At 38.3% G+C, this 15,812-nt stretch overlaps 1 protein-coding gene across 2 annotated transcripts; it reads right to left on the bottom strand.

Moving 5' to 3' along the window:
• Positions 1-29: 29 nt before the first annotated feature.
• Positions 30-13,121, bottom strand: PARP9 (poly(ADP-ribose) polymerase family member 9). Of its 2 annotated transcripts, none has more exons than XM_034423385.2 (10): positions 12,973-13,121; positions 10,880-10,916; positions 9,011-9,828; positions 8,240-8,470; positions 7,929-8,147; positions 5,414-5,489; positions 4,026-4,385; positions 2,796-2,941; positions 1,527-1,701; positions 30-458 (listed from the first exon to the last, which is right to left on the bottom strand). In XM_034423385.2, the coding sequence occupies exons 1-10, from the start codon at positions 12,994-12,996 to the stop codon at positions 130-132; spliced, it is 2,415 nt and encodes an 804-aa protein (XP_034279276.2). In that variant the 5' UTR covers positions 12,997-13,121; the 3' UTR covers positions 30-129. The 2 variants fall into 2 exon arrangements, with proteins under 2 accessions (XP_034279276.2, XP_034279267.2); XM_034423376.2 differs by having other exon boundaries at positions 4,026-4,388; positions 12,973-13,117.
• Between the last annotated feature and the right edge of the window lie 2,691 nt (positions 13,122-15,812).

Here is a 15,812-nt window from a genome sequence, read left to right as displayed (position 1 = left end):
GAGACTTCACGAATATAATGTTGCAGGGATTTCTTTTTTCATTGCATTACAGAACTGCCATATGTTTATTACCTAATCTAACACAGAACTAGTGTCTGTGTTTCAATTAACATTAAGGCTTCAGAGATTCTAGGGTGATGGTTCCAAACTTGCCTTCTGATCAGGGCTCCAAAGCAGAGAGCATGTCAATAAGTACAGTGGTAGAGCTTGTTCCTTATTAAAAATTACAAAGATTTCAGGGTTATGAATATCATCAACCACACTATCGTAGAGTTTCATACTGCTTGCGTTAATTAATGGTGGCGCTACATAACTCCGATTGCCCCTTGTGTACGACCCTGTTACAACTTCTGCTTCAAACATACAGATCAAATGGTCCATTTCACATTTTTCTCTGGTATCTGCTATAAGTTTCCGGGGGTTCTTTTTAAAATATATGCCAGCTCCATATTTCTGATCTGAAAAACAGCACAAAATGCAGGCTGTTTTACCATATTTTTATTATTATAGCAATATAAACGAGTAGCTGCAGTATCTTTTGTCTTTCAACCATATACTAGGTAGAATCATAAGGACTAATTTGACTGCAGTAAACAAACTTGGAAACCATGCTGAAAATAACCACTAAAATAATCACACATAACAATTAAAAATAGAGTAATTAAAGCTGAGGTTGGAGAGGTGGGTCTCATTAATTCTCAGGCTAGGACGGGAGGTAATTGTATTTTGGTATACCACAGCCAACAAATAACAAGCTAATCTGATAATTCAAATGGGCAAGAGGTAGAAGTCTAGAGTTTATACGGTACTCTGGAACATAGATATATGGTCTGCAGTGGAGAATCAGCTACTATGTTTGAGACTGAATTCTTGCTTACCCTCCAGTTTCTAATCTTTCTGAGAATCTTCTACCTAGAATACCTGAGAAGTGAATTAAGAGTTAAATGCAGGCATGAAATGTTACCTGTTCGCACCAGTTCGGGCGAACAGGTGGTGACGGCGTGCGGTTTGGAGAACCGGTAGCGGCAGCAGCGCAAAGCTCTGCCCACCCACCCAGACATCTTTACTTCCTTGTTTTAACCAGGAAGTAAACTTTTTTTTACCCTCTGCGCATGTGCAGAAGCGTTTGCACATGCGCAGAGGGTCCAAGTGTACATGTGACATGCGCGTGCGAGTGAAGCAAGCACTTCCGAACCGGTAGGGAAGGTAAGTAGATTTCACCCCTGGTTAAATTTCTGATAGTCTGTAATTTATTGCCAAGTCTGAATATGAAGCCCAAGGGGACACAAGAGAGGCACCACAATCTAGTCCTGTTAGTTTGGATTCCTTACACTTAAGAATGAAAACTCCAGTCTTGTTTCTCACCAGTATAGAAATTATAATTTAAGAACCAGTTGTAAAATACTAATTTTTAAGACATGTTTGTGTTGTTTCAAAGATATTCAATTTGCACATGAATAAGGTATTTAATATGCTGAAAAATATTCTGCAATTCTTACAGCATTACAACAACATATGTGGTTTACCTTGTGATGAGGAGTAAGTTTTCTGAAATCCAGTTTTGCATACCAGGCTACAATACTGAGCAGGGACATGATGGTACAATCTATGACATACAGGCATTCCAGTATTTCTTCCTTCTATTCTCCTTTTTACCCTTTGGAAAGCAGATTCTAAAAGAGGGTTATGTATTTTCTCTATCTGTAATAAAAATGAAAGGTAAGGATGTGCCCTCTTTGTTACCAGTAGTAAAATGAGTATGAGTATAATTCCCCTGGCAACCAGCAGAAACTTCTTTTTCCAGCAAACCTTTCCTCACACGAGAGATGCTGCCTGGTATGTGTCTCCAGGATTCTGGAGGAAATCCAGGTACTTGAATCAAAGAAACATCTCATTCCAGGATTATCTGTTTTCTGTACAAATAAATCGATGTTCAATCAAGATTTTGTTGCAGAATATGGATTTGTTTTCTGTGAAATATTAAGCCTGTCTATTTTTCCATTCACAATAGGAATTAGGTCATTGTTTGTTAGTTGTTATCCTTTTTCAGATTTGTCATAAATTTATTAGTTTTATTTAGATGCATATTTTGGAATTCTGTAGCCTCTTCTGAAATTTAGCTTGAGCTCATGATTTATAGGAGACTGACATCATCTTATGATTTGCTCTGAGTGATACATTTTCTATTCCTCCCAAGGCTGGTGTTTGATTAAACACACACATGGAAAGGTCTGGAAAGCTTTATGAGTTGACACATATATACACACAGACACACAGATATAAGCTACAGTTGTATCAGGTTTACAATTCGTTCCCAAGTTTCCATGAGCAGGGAATCCTCAGTTTAAAGGATGCTCCTGATAATGGAAGGGAGAAGAAGGCGAGTTATGCTATCTCCTACAGGCCAATATGACTCAATAAAAGCTATAGAGCCCTATAGAGCTGTATGGAAGATCAGGTTTGGAGCTGCAAAATGGGAAATCAACAAGTCAGATGGATTAAATAACCTTAAATCCCTCAGATGGATTAAATAATCTTTTTTTTCCCCTTCATGGAAGGCTAACCCGAGATTCAAAATCCACATTGTTAGCATTGAACAGTCGGCTGCTTCACAGAAAGGGAGAAGTGACAACCAGTTAATGTCCAGTTTAACTTGCAGTTTGGGTCATCCAGAGACTTTGTGTCAATGAAACCCTGTCAATCATTACATTGATTTCAATCTTGTTTAAGTTTTGGTTAATTTGATACATGTATAATGCAATACAATCTTTTCCTAGCATTATTTTGCCATTCACCTTTAGAACCTGGAGGCCGGCTTTTTCGAGCTGTTTTTCTTTGTCTTTAAATTCTTGAAGGTAAGACTCTATTGGGGTGATTTGATAAAAGCATCTGTTTGTCATCTCTAGATCCCCTTCCTGATGAAGATGGCTCTCCAAAGATCCTGAATGCAAATAATACACTGGTTAATAAAAATGAAACCAAGTTTTAAACCAAGATAAAAATTTAACCAAGATTTAAACCAGACTGAAAAATAAACTCAAAAGCAATGGGATGATGCTCTTTAATTCCATTTGTTCTATAAAAGGGAAAAAAATTAAATATAGTATAATGCTCTGCAATAACTTGCCCTAAAAAATTTTGTGCTAACATAAAAAGATAATAAAATACAATTAAAAAAAAATAAAGCCATAATAATAACCATAATACCAATAGCAACTGTAGAAAATAAAAGAATAAAAATTGAGAGTATATGTACATCCCCCACTCCCACCCCACATACATTCAAACAAGAAAAACATTTTAAACAACTTTATTTGGTATTTCTCACTAGGGATATCTGTACAAATGATATTTCTAAGATGAAATAAGGAAAAAATAGTTAATTTAGCCAACACTTGACTAAAATATTTTTTTGTTTACTATATGTTGTTTCAAAGTTCTGATCCCCTGTGGATTCCAGTGATAGAATAAAAGATATATCAATTTTATTAGAATTTGCAATATGAAACCTGGTAGCTGATCACAAAGATTAAATAATACTCTAACACTGCACTGGTTTATATGATTTAACAAAATAGGGACAAGAAGCCATCTTCTGGCTTTCTGAAAAAGACGGTTGCATGATTTTCTCAGAGCAGAACATGTTCAGACTATCATTGTACAATTCTGCTATTTTAATTTATCTGACATGGATTTCTATTACTTTCTACATTATAAGAATAAAGTCATGATGTACATGTTTAAAGGTACAATTTATGTCTGTGCAGTTTTGTCTCGGCATTCTGCCCGTCCACTGTTTGCTCTTTTTAGCAAGCATTAGGCAATTCAGAGTGAAATGCTATAACAAAACTCCTTTTAAGTTCAGTGAAGAGTACATAAATTTCTAAAATTGCTGTTTCTAAATACTAGAAGTCTGCTTTTAAAAAGTTAATTAAACCAAGATTTTCAGTGAATTATTCTGTCAATTGTTAAAAGTTAGATTAATTTCTGTTATCAATGGAATATGCTTATGCAACTCTACGTACCATCCATCTTAAGAGGTTCTTGCTTGGCTGTTGACTGCAGCATGAATTCAATTGCAAAGGCTGCATCAATCACAGCTCGGGGAGACCCTTCGATCTCTAGGGCTGTCCCTGCTCCACTTACACTCTCCAGGATGGTAATGCCAAAATGCTGCTGGAGATGAGACAGTTCAAGAGGCTGGACATTGCTCAGGTTTAAAATGTTGTGGTTTCTTATAACAATCTGTCCAGTTTCCTCAACCAATATGATATCTCTGAGCCACTGTCCTGCCTTCTCCAAAATATCATGGCTGCGTCCTATCAGTTCCACAAAAGGCCCATTTCTTTCAAAACTTGGACTGGTTTGGACATCAGTCTGTAGCTCTGCTTAAAAAAAGAAAGAAAGAAAAATTTGCACTGCTGAATGATTGCATCCAAATGGGTGCAATCCATAGGAAAAAAAATTATGCTGGTAGGTGACAGGAAAGGATAGTTAGTGATAAGACTAGAGAGTTCCAAAAAAGTGATGACCATTTGGAGGCTCAAGAAGGAATGAGAATGACCAGAACATTGAGATAATTTGGTCATAAAGACAGAATGACTAAGAATCAATTGCAAAACAGATGTAGGGAGAAAAAAAATGAATTGGTCAAGAGGAAAGGGAACTCTTTAGATGAAGTAGATGAAATTCTCAAAAACAAGTGAAAAGTTTAAAGAACAATAAACAGTATATGAAGTGGTGTGTCGTTACAATTTTGAGATATTTAATATGATTTTATACAATAACTTTGTACAATTTCTGCAATTTTTAAGACACAATTACCCAGGAGCTTTCACTGAGAAAAATCTTGCTTTTAGACAAGATTATATAAGATTAAAAATTGAGAGTTTTTAAGGTTTCCCAGCTTTTAAAATCTAAAGGAAATTCCCTCTCCCTGAAATGCTTCCTCCCTCCTATCTTGACTAATTTTCCCCCAGCTTTTCTTTTATCCCACCGACCTTTCAGCTTCTCCTTCTATGGCTGGTTCTCACAGTATACCAATACACAACTTCTTAAACCATTGGTTGCTGACTAAGCCAGAATTTGCGGAGTTCACCTTCCATATTAAACCAAAACCCAGATTTTACAAACACAATACACAGGATCACCATCATTGTCAAAAGCAATGACACTGATGATGAGTAAATGGGATATACTGAATCACTGTCAACAAAATTGTTTAGTTCAAAGTTGTTGAGCTCCACGTTCTTAATGTTTCAATCATTGGAAAGGGTCTTGACAAAGAATCTATTTCCCACGTTCTTAATGTTTCAATCATTGGAAAGGGTCTTGACAAAGAATCTATTTCAGGTCATTGAACTTAATTAAGCCAAGAATTCCCATAAATTTTAAGCCTCCGATTTATTTTTACCCATTGTGTCAATATTGCTGCAATCCATCTTTTCTTCTACTTTGTTCTTCACTGACATAAGCTTGGCACAGAAAGCCTTTAAAAGGGGGAAAATAATGATTAATCAGCATAATATGACTACTAGTTTGGAATTTTGTTTTTGCTCATATAATACCATGGACATTACAGCAAATGGCAATTAAAATAATAATCAGTTTTAAATAAGATGTTTCTCCCCAATATTGAATGCTTGGAATAGATTGGAAACTCAGTTGGTGAAGTCATGTTTACGGACACAAACATAAAGAATAAGAAGATACAACTGATGTTAACAGTTTAGCTGACATTTACAATAGAAGACTGATTTAAGGTCCCAGAAAGTGTGATATGTCATTCGTACTAACTAGTAAATGAAATAGTTATTCTCTGCGGATTTTTAACACTGTTTCCTTGGCTGAGATTTTTGGGTAGGGAAAGGTCTAGAACTCATGCTAACTTCAAAGGATTATTGCAGACTGGTCACAACAAGATATATTGCAATTTCTTTTAAAATTGCATTTCTTTAGCAACATGCAAAGTATTGTTCAGGAAGCTATTTTTCTTTGGGCAGGTACCTCCTTTATTATTAAGACTTTTCTTCATGCTTGGTCTATTAACTTCTTGATTGTTTTTATATAATCAAAGAATGAAAAGGATCTCTAAAATGATCGAATCCAGTTTCTGACCAATGCAGGAAATCCTCTATTACAGTACAAATCGCTAAATTCTTAACCAGCTGCTAGTGAAGAAGGGATCCTCACTTTCTAAGGCAAGGTATTTTGTGGTCAACAAGCTGTCAGAAAAATAATTTGGGATTCCAACTCGAACTGGGGCTGTGCAAGAATAAATAAAAATGAGATCCAGATAGCTGTGAGGAAAGAAGATTTTTTTGGGGGGGGTTGATTTATATGCCGCCCTTCTCTAGAGACTCAGGGCGGCTTACAATGCGTTAAGCAATAGCCTTCATACTTTTGTATATTTATACAAAGTCAGCTTATTGCCCCCACAATCCAGGTCCTATTTATTCCTAAAAGCAAAACAATTTGCATTTAGGGGCAGGCTGCAGAGAAATGGGGTGCAGATTTTCATAGGGGGAGCTTGTCCGGGGTGTGGAAGTATCTGCGTGCTGATTCTAGGGTGACACTTGAGGGACATGTGTCTGTATAGGTATGAATTCTTGTGAACATACAGTTCCGCAGGGAGGCCTAATTTAATTAACTGTGTTTGCAGAACTTAACCCAGGGGTGAAATCCAGCAGGTTCTGACAGGTTCTGGACAACCAGTAGCGGAAATTTTGAGTAGTTCAGAGAACCAGCAAATACCACCTCTGGCTGACCCCAGAGTGGGGTGGAAATGGAGATTTTGCAATATCCTTTCCTTAGAGTGGGGTGGGAATGGAGATTTTGCAGTATCCTTCCCCTGGAGTGGGGTGGGAATGGAGATTTTGCAGTATTCTTCCCCTAGAGTGGGGTGGGAATGGAGATTTTGCGATATCCTTCCCCTGCCACGCCAACCAAGGCACGCCCACCAAGCCATGCCCACAGAACCTGTAGTAAAAATATTTGAATTTCACCACTGCCTTAACCTTTGAAATGTGGATTAGGTCTTATTTGGAAGTTTGAGGAAGTTTGGCTAAAGTACTAGTATTTTCCCCGTTTGCTATTTTCACTTGATCAATTTAGTTTCAGCTTGATTGTCAATTATCTAGTGGAGACGCTGATTCTCAGACGATTGTGGATTCTGTTAAAGTGTTAAGGAAAGATGGAAACAGTATAAAGAATAAAATAAATTTGGATATAAAACTTCTCACAAAGCCTATACTTTTTTAGTGCTTTCTTCTTATTTGAGCTACAAATTTATAACCTAACTTTGAAGAGAAAAAAAACAAAGATCCTCCATTCAAAAATCAGAAAATGGTTATTACACCATAACATAATTATCCTTTCTTCAAGCTTCAAGGTTTCCTCATAGATTTGGCCTCCAAGACCCTCACCTTTTCTGTTAACCCACCTTATAGTTAAACTTTTCCTAATCTGTCTGAAAATGGTGCATATGGCTAAAGAGTAGAGACAGAATAAACTAATCAGTTGGGTTGCTAGACAAATGTTCAAGCATAAATTTCAAGGCTTCCAGCCAAACAGTGGGCGGCTCTTTGTCTGGGATTATATGAGAATTCCTATCCTGGGCAGGGAGTTGGACATCCAAGGTATTTTCCAAGTCTCTGATTCTATGATATTCATAGAATTTAAATGTCTTCAAAAAAAACCCCACCACCTCCTACAACAGACAAAAATATTAGCAGATATCAATATTTCCAAGGGCTATGCAAATCATGCCAATAACTATATTTTCCAGAGCATTGAAAAGCAACTCTCTATCTTTTAATAGTTTCATTCATAATAGTGCAAGGAGAGTAACTTGAGTCTCATGGGTAATACTGACTGATAATACCATATGCTTTCCTTAGACCCCTTGCAAGGAATATTCAATAGCTTACTTCATAAACATCAATGTTGTCCAGAGATATCACAATGTAGACATCCAGCTTCTTCCCAGTTTGTTCCTCTGCAAAGTGCATGATTTCTTCCACCATAATTTCAGCCACCTCATTACTTGGTAAATGTAAATCTTTAATTCCAAGAGGAGGAAAAGCAATGGATGACAACTGTTGTTCCCGAGTCTTGGAAAGCCCTTTAGAAATGGCTGTTTTTAATACCTGCCAGAAAGAAATTCAATTATATATACGTTGATCTTCTCCCAAATTCATACAAACGAAACGCTGTAAAGTGAATAGGAAATAACTATCACCTCTTGCCTGCTGCCTTCAAAGTAAGATGGCCAAGCCACATGGAGCACATGTTCACAATTGAGATTGAATCCTTTTGTGTATATGAAATTGGGCCTCTCTGATGGAAGTTTTTGTAACTCCGAGAGAAATTGTTCCTGCAAAGCTGGACCTGCCTTTTCCAAAATTGCTCTTGAAACCACTCCTTGAAAAAGATCATCTTGCACAGTCACAGAATTAATAATTATAGCAGCCTGGAAGAGAGCAATGTAAAATGTGAAACTTTTCATGCCATTTTCATGCCAGGTTTCTACAGACAAGAAATTCTATACTATTCCATCAACAGCAAGAAATCTTAATAATCTCCCCATCTTCATAAGGACAGGACATATATCCAGTGGTGGGATTCAGTCAGTTCGCACCACTTTGGGAGAACTGGTTGTTAACTTTCTGAGCAGTTATTGGAAGAAATTATTAGGGCAGAGAACCAGTTGTTAAATTACTTGAATCCCACTACTGTGTATATCTACAAGAAAGGTTCTGTAAGGTTTAGGGACTTCTAAAAATAATTTGAGGCATGCACAGAGGGAATCTTAGGATATATTCAAACAGAATATCCTGTTGAATAAATAGCAACAAATTTAATGTTGGATGTGGCCCATGTATCTTCCACATCATATAATTTTCAGTAGAGCAACAAGAAGTCTAGTAGTTTTCTGCATTGGAATAAAAAAAATATATATTCTTGGCATGCCAATACATCTACAAGAAACATTATAATCCACAAGACTTACTTGCTGTGTTTCTATATCCCCTTTTTTGATCTGCAGGCAGAGTTCATTGACTGTGATAGAATCAGTAATACCTGACGGGGGCACAATATCGTTAACCCCCAGAAGATCTTCGCAAGCCCTTTTCATGACATCAGCTGTGGTCTCATCAATGTTTACAAGGTGGATTTCTTGCAAGTAGCCAAATAATGGAGCAAGTTGAACAAAGTTCCTGATTGTCTGTACAATCACTTGAGCGCACCAATCCTGAGGAAAATTGAAGATCCCTGAACTCAGCGCAGGAATGGCCACAGACTTGATATTGTTTTCTGGAGCATTCACATATTTCAGAACATTTATTATGGCAGCTTCCAACTTGAGGCAACATTCCTCCTTCTGATCTTCTGACCACCTTGGACCTACCGCATGGATAACCTGCTTACACGGCAGTCTTCCTCCGCTAGTGACCACAATCTGGCCAGCACTGAGTGGACCATTCTTTTCAATAAAAAGTTTGCACTGCTCTTCAATTTCTGGCCCACCGGCTTTCAGGAGAGCAAATGCCAGACCTCCAAAATGGTGCAGGTACTCATTGGCTGCATTCACCAAAGCATCGGCCTCATGTCTCGTGAGATCATCTACCCAAACGGAAACTTCCACTCCTTCCTTCAGGCTTTTCCTATATACTTCCATGGGATTCCTTATGCTCTTAAGGACACAGATACAGCCAAACTTCTTCTGAAGAAGGCTGCACAAGTAATTCTCTCTCCTCTTAAGAACTGCATAAATGCTGTTACTGATGGGAATCAATAGCATTTCCTCATCCACCGGGATCCTAATTTCTAGGGAGATAAATGGAAATTAACCTTTGGTGGGTTGTGCAAATATGTACATAGATTCCCACTGTTCATTTTTGAAGATTTTACTCCCTCCTGACCCAGGGAAGAAAACTACTTGCCAGTATATAATTTCCGCAGAATGCCATCTTTCCCTAACATAAATTACCTTGTGATCTTGTGACATTTTTTTTTTTTAATTTGATTTATATGCCGCCCTTCTCCGGAGACTCAGGGCAGCTTACAATGCGCTAAGCAATAGCCTTCATTCTTTTGTATATTTATACAAAGTCAGCTTATTGCCCCACAACTGGTCGTCAATTTACCTACCTTAGAAAGGATGGAAGGCTGAGTCAACCTTGAGCCTTGGCGAGATTCGAACCTGCAGTAATTGCAGGCAGCTGGTCTTAATAACCAGCTTAATAACAGGGTGCCTTAGACCACTGTACTACCAAGGCTCTTTAAGCATTCCCATTTGTTTGCTATTAATACAAAGGAAGTCAGCTGAATGCCAGCAATGGAATTTGTGGCTGGAATGGAATGCCAAGAGCAGATGGATACTCTGTTCATTTCTCTTAAACAGGGAGCTACCTATCCTTCAAATCAATAGAGTTAAAAAGAGGATCAAAAATATCAAGGAGAATCAACCTTAATGTACTTGCTATATAATGGGGATCCAAGTACCCAAGTACAGATATTTTAGATTGCAAAGATTCTGTAACCTATTCCTTTTTTCTTTGCAACACATCTGCATAGTGACACTTTCTGAGATCCTAGCTTTCTTGATTACCCATTTAGAGGTTGAGACACCCTAACAAAATGGTATAAAACTGCTTAACAGCTATCACATGTGAATTAGAGATCTAGAAGAAAAGCAATTATGGATACATTCAGGGCTCTGCTTATATTTGGCAGTACATGTGTGATGTTGTACATACAACTTGATGATGCAGGATGGAAATTTTTAGTATGAAGATCTTGAGTACAGAAACCCTGAGAGAAATTATAAAGACCCTCAGTGAAAATTGTATTACTAAAAGACACAAAGACTATTTACCTGCATTGGCTTTTTTAGTAGTCTCAGAACTGAAAGTCTGTGAAAATAATAGCAAAGCAATCAGAATTAGTCTTTCCTAATGTCTAAACTAGAGCCATTGACATTAATGTTTAGGAATGTGATCCTTATTTGTAAATCCTCAGTTTAATAATTTATCTTCTGAAACAATACACTAAAAGGAGACAAAGATTTTAATCCATTATGCTGTACAAACCATATGCTAAATTAACATATTTATTTATAAGTAACCCTGACTGAATTTAATGAGATTTATTTTCAGAATGTACACAGGATCATCCCTCCTTCCTTCCTTCCTTCCTTCCTTCCTTCCTTCCTTCCTTCCTTCCTTCCTTCCTTCCTTCCTTCCTTCCTTCTTTCCTTCCTTCCTTCCTTCCTTCTTTTCTCTTTTCTTTTCTTTTCTTTCCCACCCACGGTCACTTAGTTTGAGATGGGTGGCCATATAAGTTTGATTAAATAAGTAAATAATACTTCTTTATCTCGATCTTTTGTCTGTCTGTCTGTCTATCACTATGTTTATTATCTATCTATCTATCTATCTATCTATCTATCTATCTATCTATCTATCTATCTATCTATCTATCATCTATCTATACCTAATCTTCATTTCTATTATAGACCAGTATAAAATACAATCAGAAAAAAATTACATTCAAAAAATTACATTCATTTTTATCTCCTGCAAGTTTCTGTGTTACACTGAACACTGAAATTTGCAGGAGATAAAAAATAACTAAAAGTTAGCATTGCTAACACAATACTATAATATTAAAACAGAGTTATGTGTAGAAAAATTGTTTCCCAATATTGAAAACTAAAGGGAGACTCTGAAGCCCAGAAAAGGGTGTAAAAACAGATAAATAATAAAAACAAAAGAATTCTAAGTAAGGTTGTTCATTTTCAGTAGTCTTAATTATCTGTTTTGAATTTCATTGCTACCAGACAAAATCTAGCAACATTGTTTGTAATAAACAGTTCCTTATATGGGACACAATGAAGAAGAAAACTTTCATCATGACTTATAACACAATAGAGAAAATGTAAGTTTTTCAACTTCACTGGCAATAGGGGGATATAAATGCATGTGTGTGGTGTTGACAGCATTTCTGCTACGACATGAACAGGTTCTCATGTGAAATCTTCCAATAATAAGAGAAGAAAGTAAAATTGCAAGCTGACTCTTAGAAAGGCAAGGCGGGGGGAGGGGAGAGAGAGAGGGAGGGAGGGAGAGAGAGAGAGAGAGAGAAAATGTCTTTTGAAAGAAGATTACATGTTTCTTTAAGCATTTAAGCATAGCTCCCAGCGACCGGTAAGATCCCACAGAGTTGGTCTCCTCAGGGTCCCGTCAGCTAAACAATGCTGGCTGGTGCGCCCGCGGGGGAGGGCCTTCTCTGTGGCTGCCCCAGCTCTCTGGAACCAGTTACCTCCTGAGGTCCAGACCATCCTCACCCTATTGGCCTTCCGAAAAGCGGTGAAGACCTGGCTCTTCTGGCAGGCCTGGGGCCGTTGATCTCGCTGTTGCGATCTGGAGAGATCCGGCCATGAATGGTGTGAATGGGTTTTAATTGTTTTTAATGGTTTAACTTTTAATGTTTTATATATGGTTTTTAAATGCATTGTAAGCTGCCTTGAGTCTTCGGAGAAAGGCGGCATACAAGTTGAACAAATAAATAAATAAATTTTGGCAACACTGTGAAAAGCACTGCATACTTCAACAAACAGGTGTAACTCAATTGTACATAGAAATGTTTTATCATTTGCCATCCTCCATCTTTGCTCCCAGTGGCTATACAGTCCCAAAGTGGTTATTCAGCTGGATATGCCAGTGATCACAAATGCCTGGTTGGACAATTTTCCTGGTTGGACATTTAATTCCAAGGAGAAATCTAATGTGAATGTGTAATGGGGCCTTTTTAGTGGGGGGAAAATATTTTGGAACACCTTAACACAGTTTGGTCCTTTCACATCAATTTTGCTTAAGCTTCCCCTGCCTTTTCCCAAGTCTATGTCCACTGGCTCTTCTTCCATCATAAGCTGGGAAAGCTCTGTTTGAACCTTTCTTTCTATTCACTTACTAGTAATTTCATCATGTTCCCCATTTTGATCCTGTTCTTCCTGGTGGCCTCTTAGTTGTCCTTATTTTCTTCTTCCATTTCCCTGGGTTGAGAGCTAGGAACTGCCTTCAACTCACCAGTCACCTCCCTTAGAATCTTTTGGCCCAGTTACCAAGGAGATCCCTGCCAGAAACTCCATGCCATTGTCAAGTTACTTCTTACCATTAATTCAAGGGTGAAGAAATGCTGGGCCAGTTCCCACCAGGCCATTGATCAAAGATAAAGGGGATTGCAATCCAACAAATTCTGGGCAACTGAAGATCTCTAACCTGGCAGGAAAAAAAAATTAGGAATATTTGGGTGTCTGTCAATTCTCTTAATCTCTATATACAGGTAGTCCTTGATTTACAACAGTTCATTTAGTGACTGAAGTTACAGTGGCACTGAAAATAGTGACTTATGACCATTTTTCACACTTATGACCATTGCAGCATCCCCATGTTTATGTGATTTGAATTCAGATACTTGGCAACTGGTTCACAGTTATGAAAGTTGCAGTGTCCTGGGATCACGTAATCAAATTTTGCGATCTTCTGACAAGCAAAGTCAATGGGGAAGCCAGATTCACTTAACAACCGTGTTACTAATTTCAGAACTGCAGTGATTCACTTAACAAATGGGGCAAGAAAAGCCGTAAAATGGGACTAAACTCACCGAACAAATTTCTCACTTAGCAACATAAATTCTGGGCTCATTTGTGGTCACAAGTCAAGGACTACCTATATTTTAATTAATACATTCTAGTCTTGCCTTAACCATGAAAGCTAGCTGGGTGTCTTTGAACGATTCATTCTCTCAGCAAGATTTCAGGAATGGTTTTCCTTTGCATTCTTCCTGGGGCTAAGAGCAGGTGACTGGCCCAAGGTCACCCAGCTGGCTTCATGCCTAAGGCGGGAGAACATCTCAGCAAGTCCCAATTTCTAGCCTAATGCTCTAACCACTACACCAAAGTGGCTCTAAGGCCAAGATAATTGTGTTTTGCTCATCTGTGCTCAGATGCAAAAGAACAGGTAGTCCTCAACTTACAGAATAGAGCCCCAAATTTATTGTTAAGTGAGAAATTTGTTAAGTGAGCTTTGCCCCATTTTGTGATTTTTCTTGCCACGTTTGTTAAGTGAATCACTGCAGTTGTTAGTCACACAGTTGTTCAGTGAATCTGGCTTCCCCACTGACTTTGCTCATCAGAAGGTTGCAAAAGGTGATCACATGACCCTGGGACACCGCAACCCGTCATAAATGTGTATCAGTTGTCAAAACATCCGAATGTAAATCACGCAACCATGGTGATGCTGCAATGGATCCAAGTGTGAAAAACGGTCACAAGCCACTTTTTTCAGTGGTGTTGTATCTCTGAACTGTCACTAAACAAACTGTTGCAAGTCAAGGACTACCTGTATAGCAGTAACCGTCCAAAATGGGCAAGATGAGAAGTATAGAAGAACTACCATCCCTAGTAGAACACCCCACTTAAAAAGCCACAAAGTGTTGGGAAGAAAATCCATCTGTTTCATTTCCAAGCTGGGAGAAAGACGCTGGAAATAACATAGAGGCTAATTGGAAAGAAAGACTCTGTTTATTGATGAACAGAACTGGGGCAACTGACCAAATGGTTCAATGAGCCGATGGATCTTTATAGGTTTTTGTGACTTTGAGGTTTCTGGGGATGTTCTGGGGATTGTGCAATGAAGGGGCTTGCATCTTTTGCTAAATGGTGGTGGATTAATCCTATTATATCCTAAAAGGTCATGTCCTGTCCTTAATCCCATGACCCTGGAGCTGGAGATATTTTGCTGATGAACAATTGGCTGGGATTTCTACCGTGTTTACCCGAAAATAAGACCCTGTCTTATATTTTTATGAATCCTGAAATAAGCACTTGGCCTTATTTTCAGGGAGGTCTTATTATTTTGGAGCTCATGGAGCAAGATGGGGCTCCTCTTGCCATTTACTTGATTTCCAGCTCTGCATTTAAATATTTTTGAGGGCTTATTTTCAGAGGGAGGCTTAGTTTAGCACATGCGCTCAAAAGCCCGATTGGGCTTATTATCAGGGAATGTCTTATTTTCAGGGAAACAGACTAATGGGCCTCTCCACCTCTAAAAAATTCTTCTGGAAGCTATTTTACTATGCAAGAAATTGGGGCTGGAGCATGTTTCTCCATTTCTCCTTTGGGGAAATATAATATTCCGCTTCTTTTAATATTCCCCAAAATATTTCATTCTTGGCAGGGGGGGGGGGAAAGGAGGCTTCCCACAGAGAGCCTAAAAAAAAAAAGAACGCATTTCACTCTTTGTGAAGGAGCGGAGCGATCTGCAAGAGAACTGAAGCGAAGGGGAAAAGTTCGCTTTATTTATTTATTTATTATTGAATTTCTATACCGCCCTTCTCCCTGAGGACTCAGGGCGGTGTACAGCCAGAATTAAAAAACATGCAGTACAAATATTAAAAAAAACAATTAAAAGATATATAAATTTGGCCCAATTAAAACTCACTACCAATTAAAACATTTAAAAATTTCTTCTTAAACCAACTTGAAAAAGTGGGTTTTAAGGGCAGGACGGAAGGCACTGAGGTCTTGGATTCTCCTTATCTCTGGGGGCAGCTTGCTCGCTGCTTCCCTGCGAGACTCTTCTGAGAAACATTCCGCGGAAAACTCAGACTGGAAACAGTGTCCTTTCCCCCCCCCCCACTTCCCCCCTGCGGGCTTCTTCTCTCTCTCTCTCTCTCTCTCTCTCTCTCTCTCTTTCTCGGACAGGCAGCAGGTGGCGCAAAAGGCCGGAGCCGCAGCGCTACGTCGGATT

This window comes from Pantherophis guttatus, chromosome 1, assembly GCF_059756535.1.
Source record: "Pantherophis guttatus breed Tessera chromosome 1, ASM5975653v1, whole genome shotgun sequence".
Lineage (NCBI taxonomy): Eukaryota > Metazoa > Chordata > Lepidosauria > Squamata > Colubridae > Pantherophis > Pantherophis guttatus.
The sequence above is the reverse complement of the archived record's forward strand: the minus strand, read 5'-3'. Positions and strand labels throughout refer to the sequence as shown.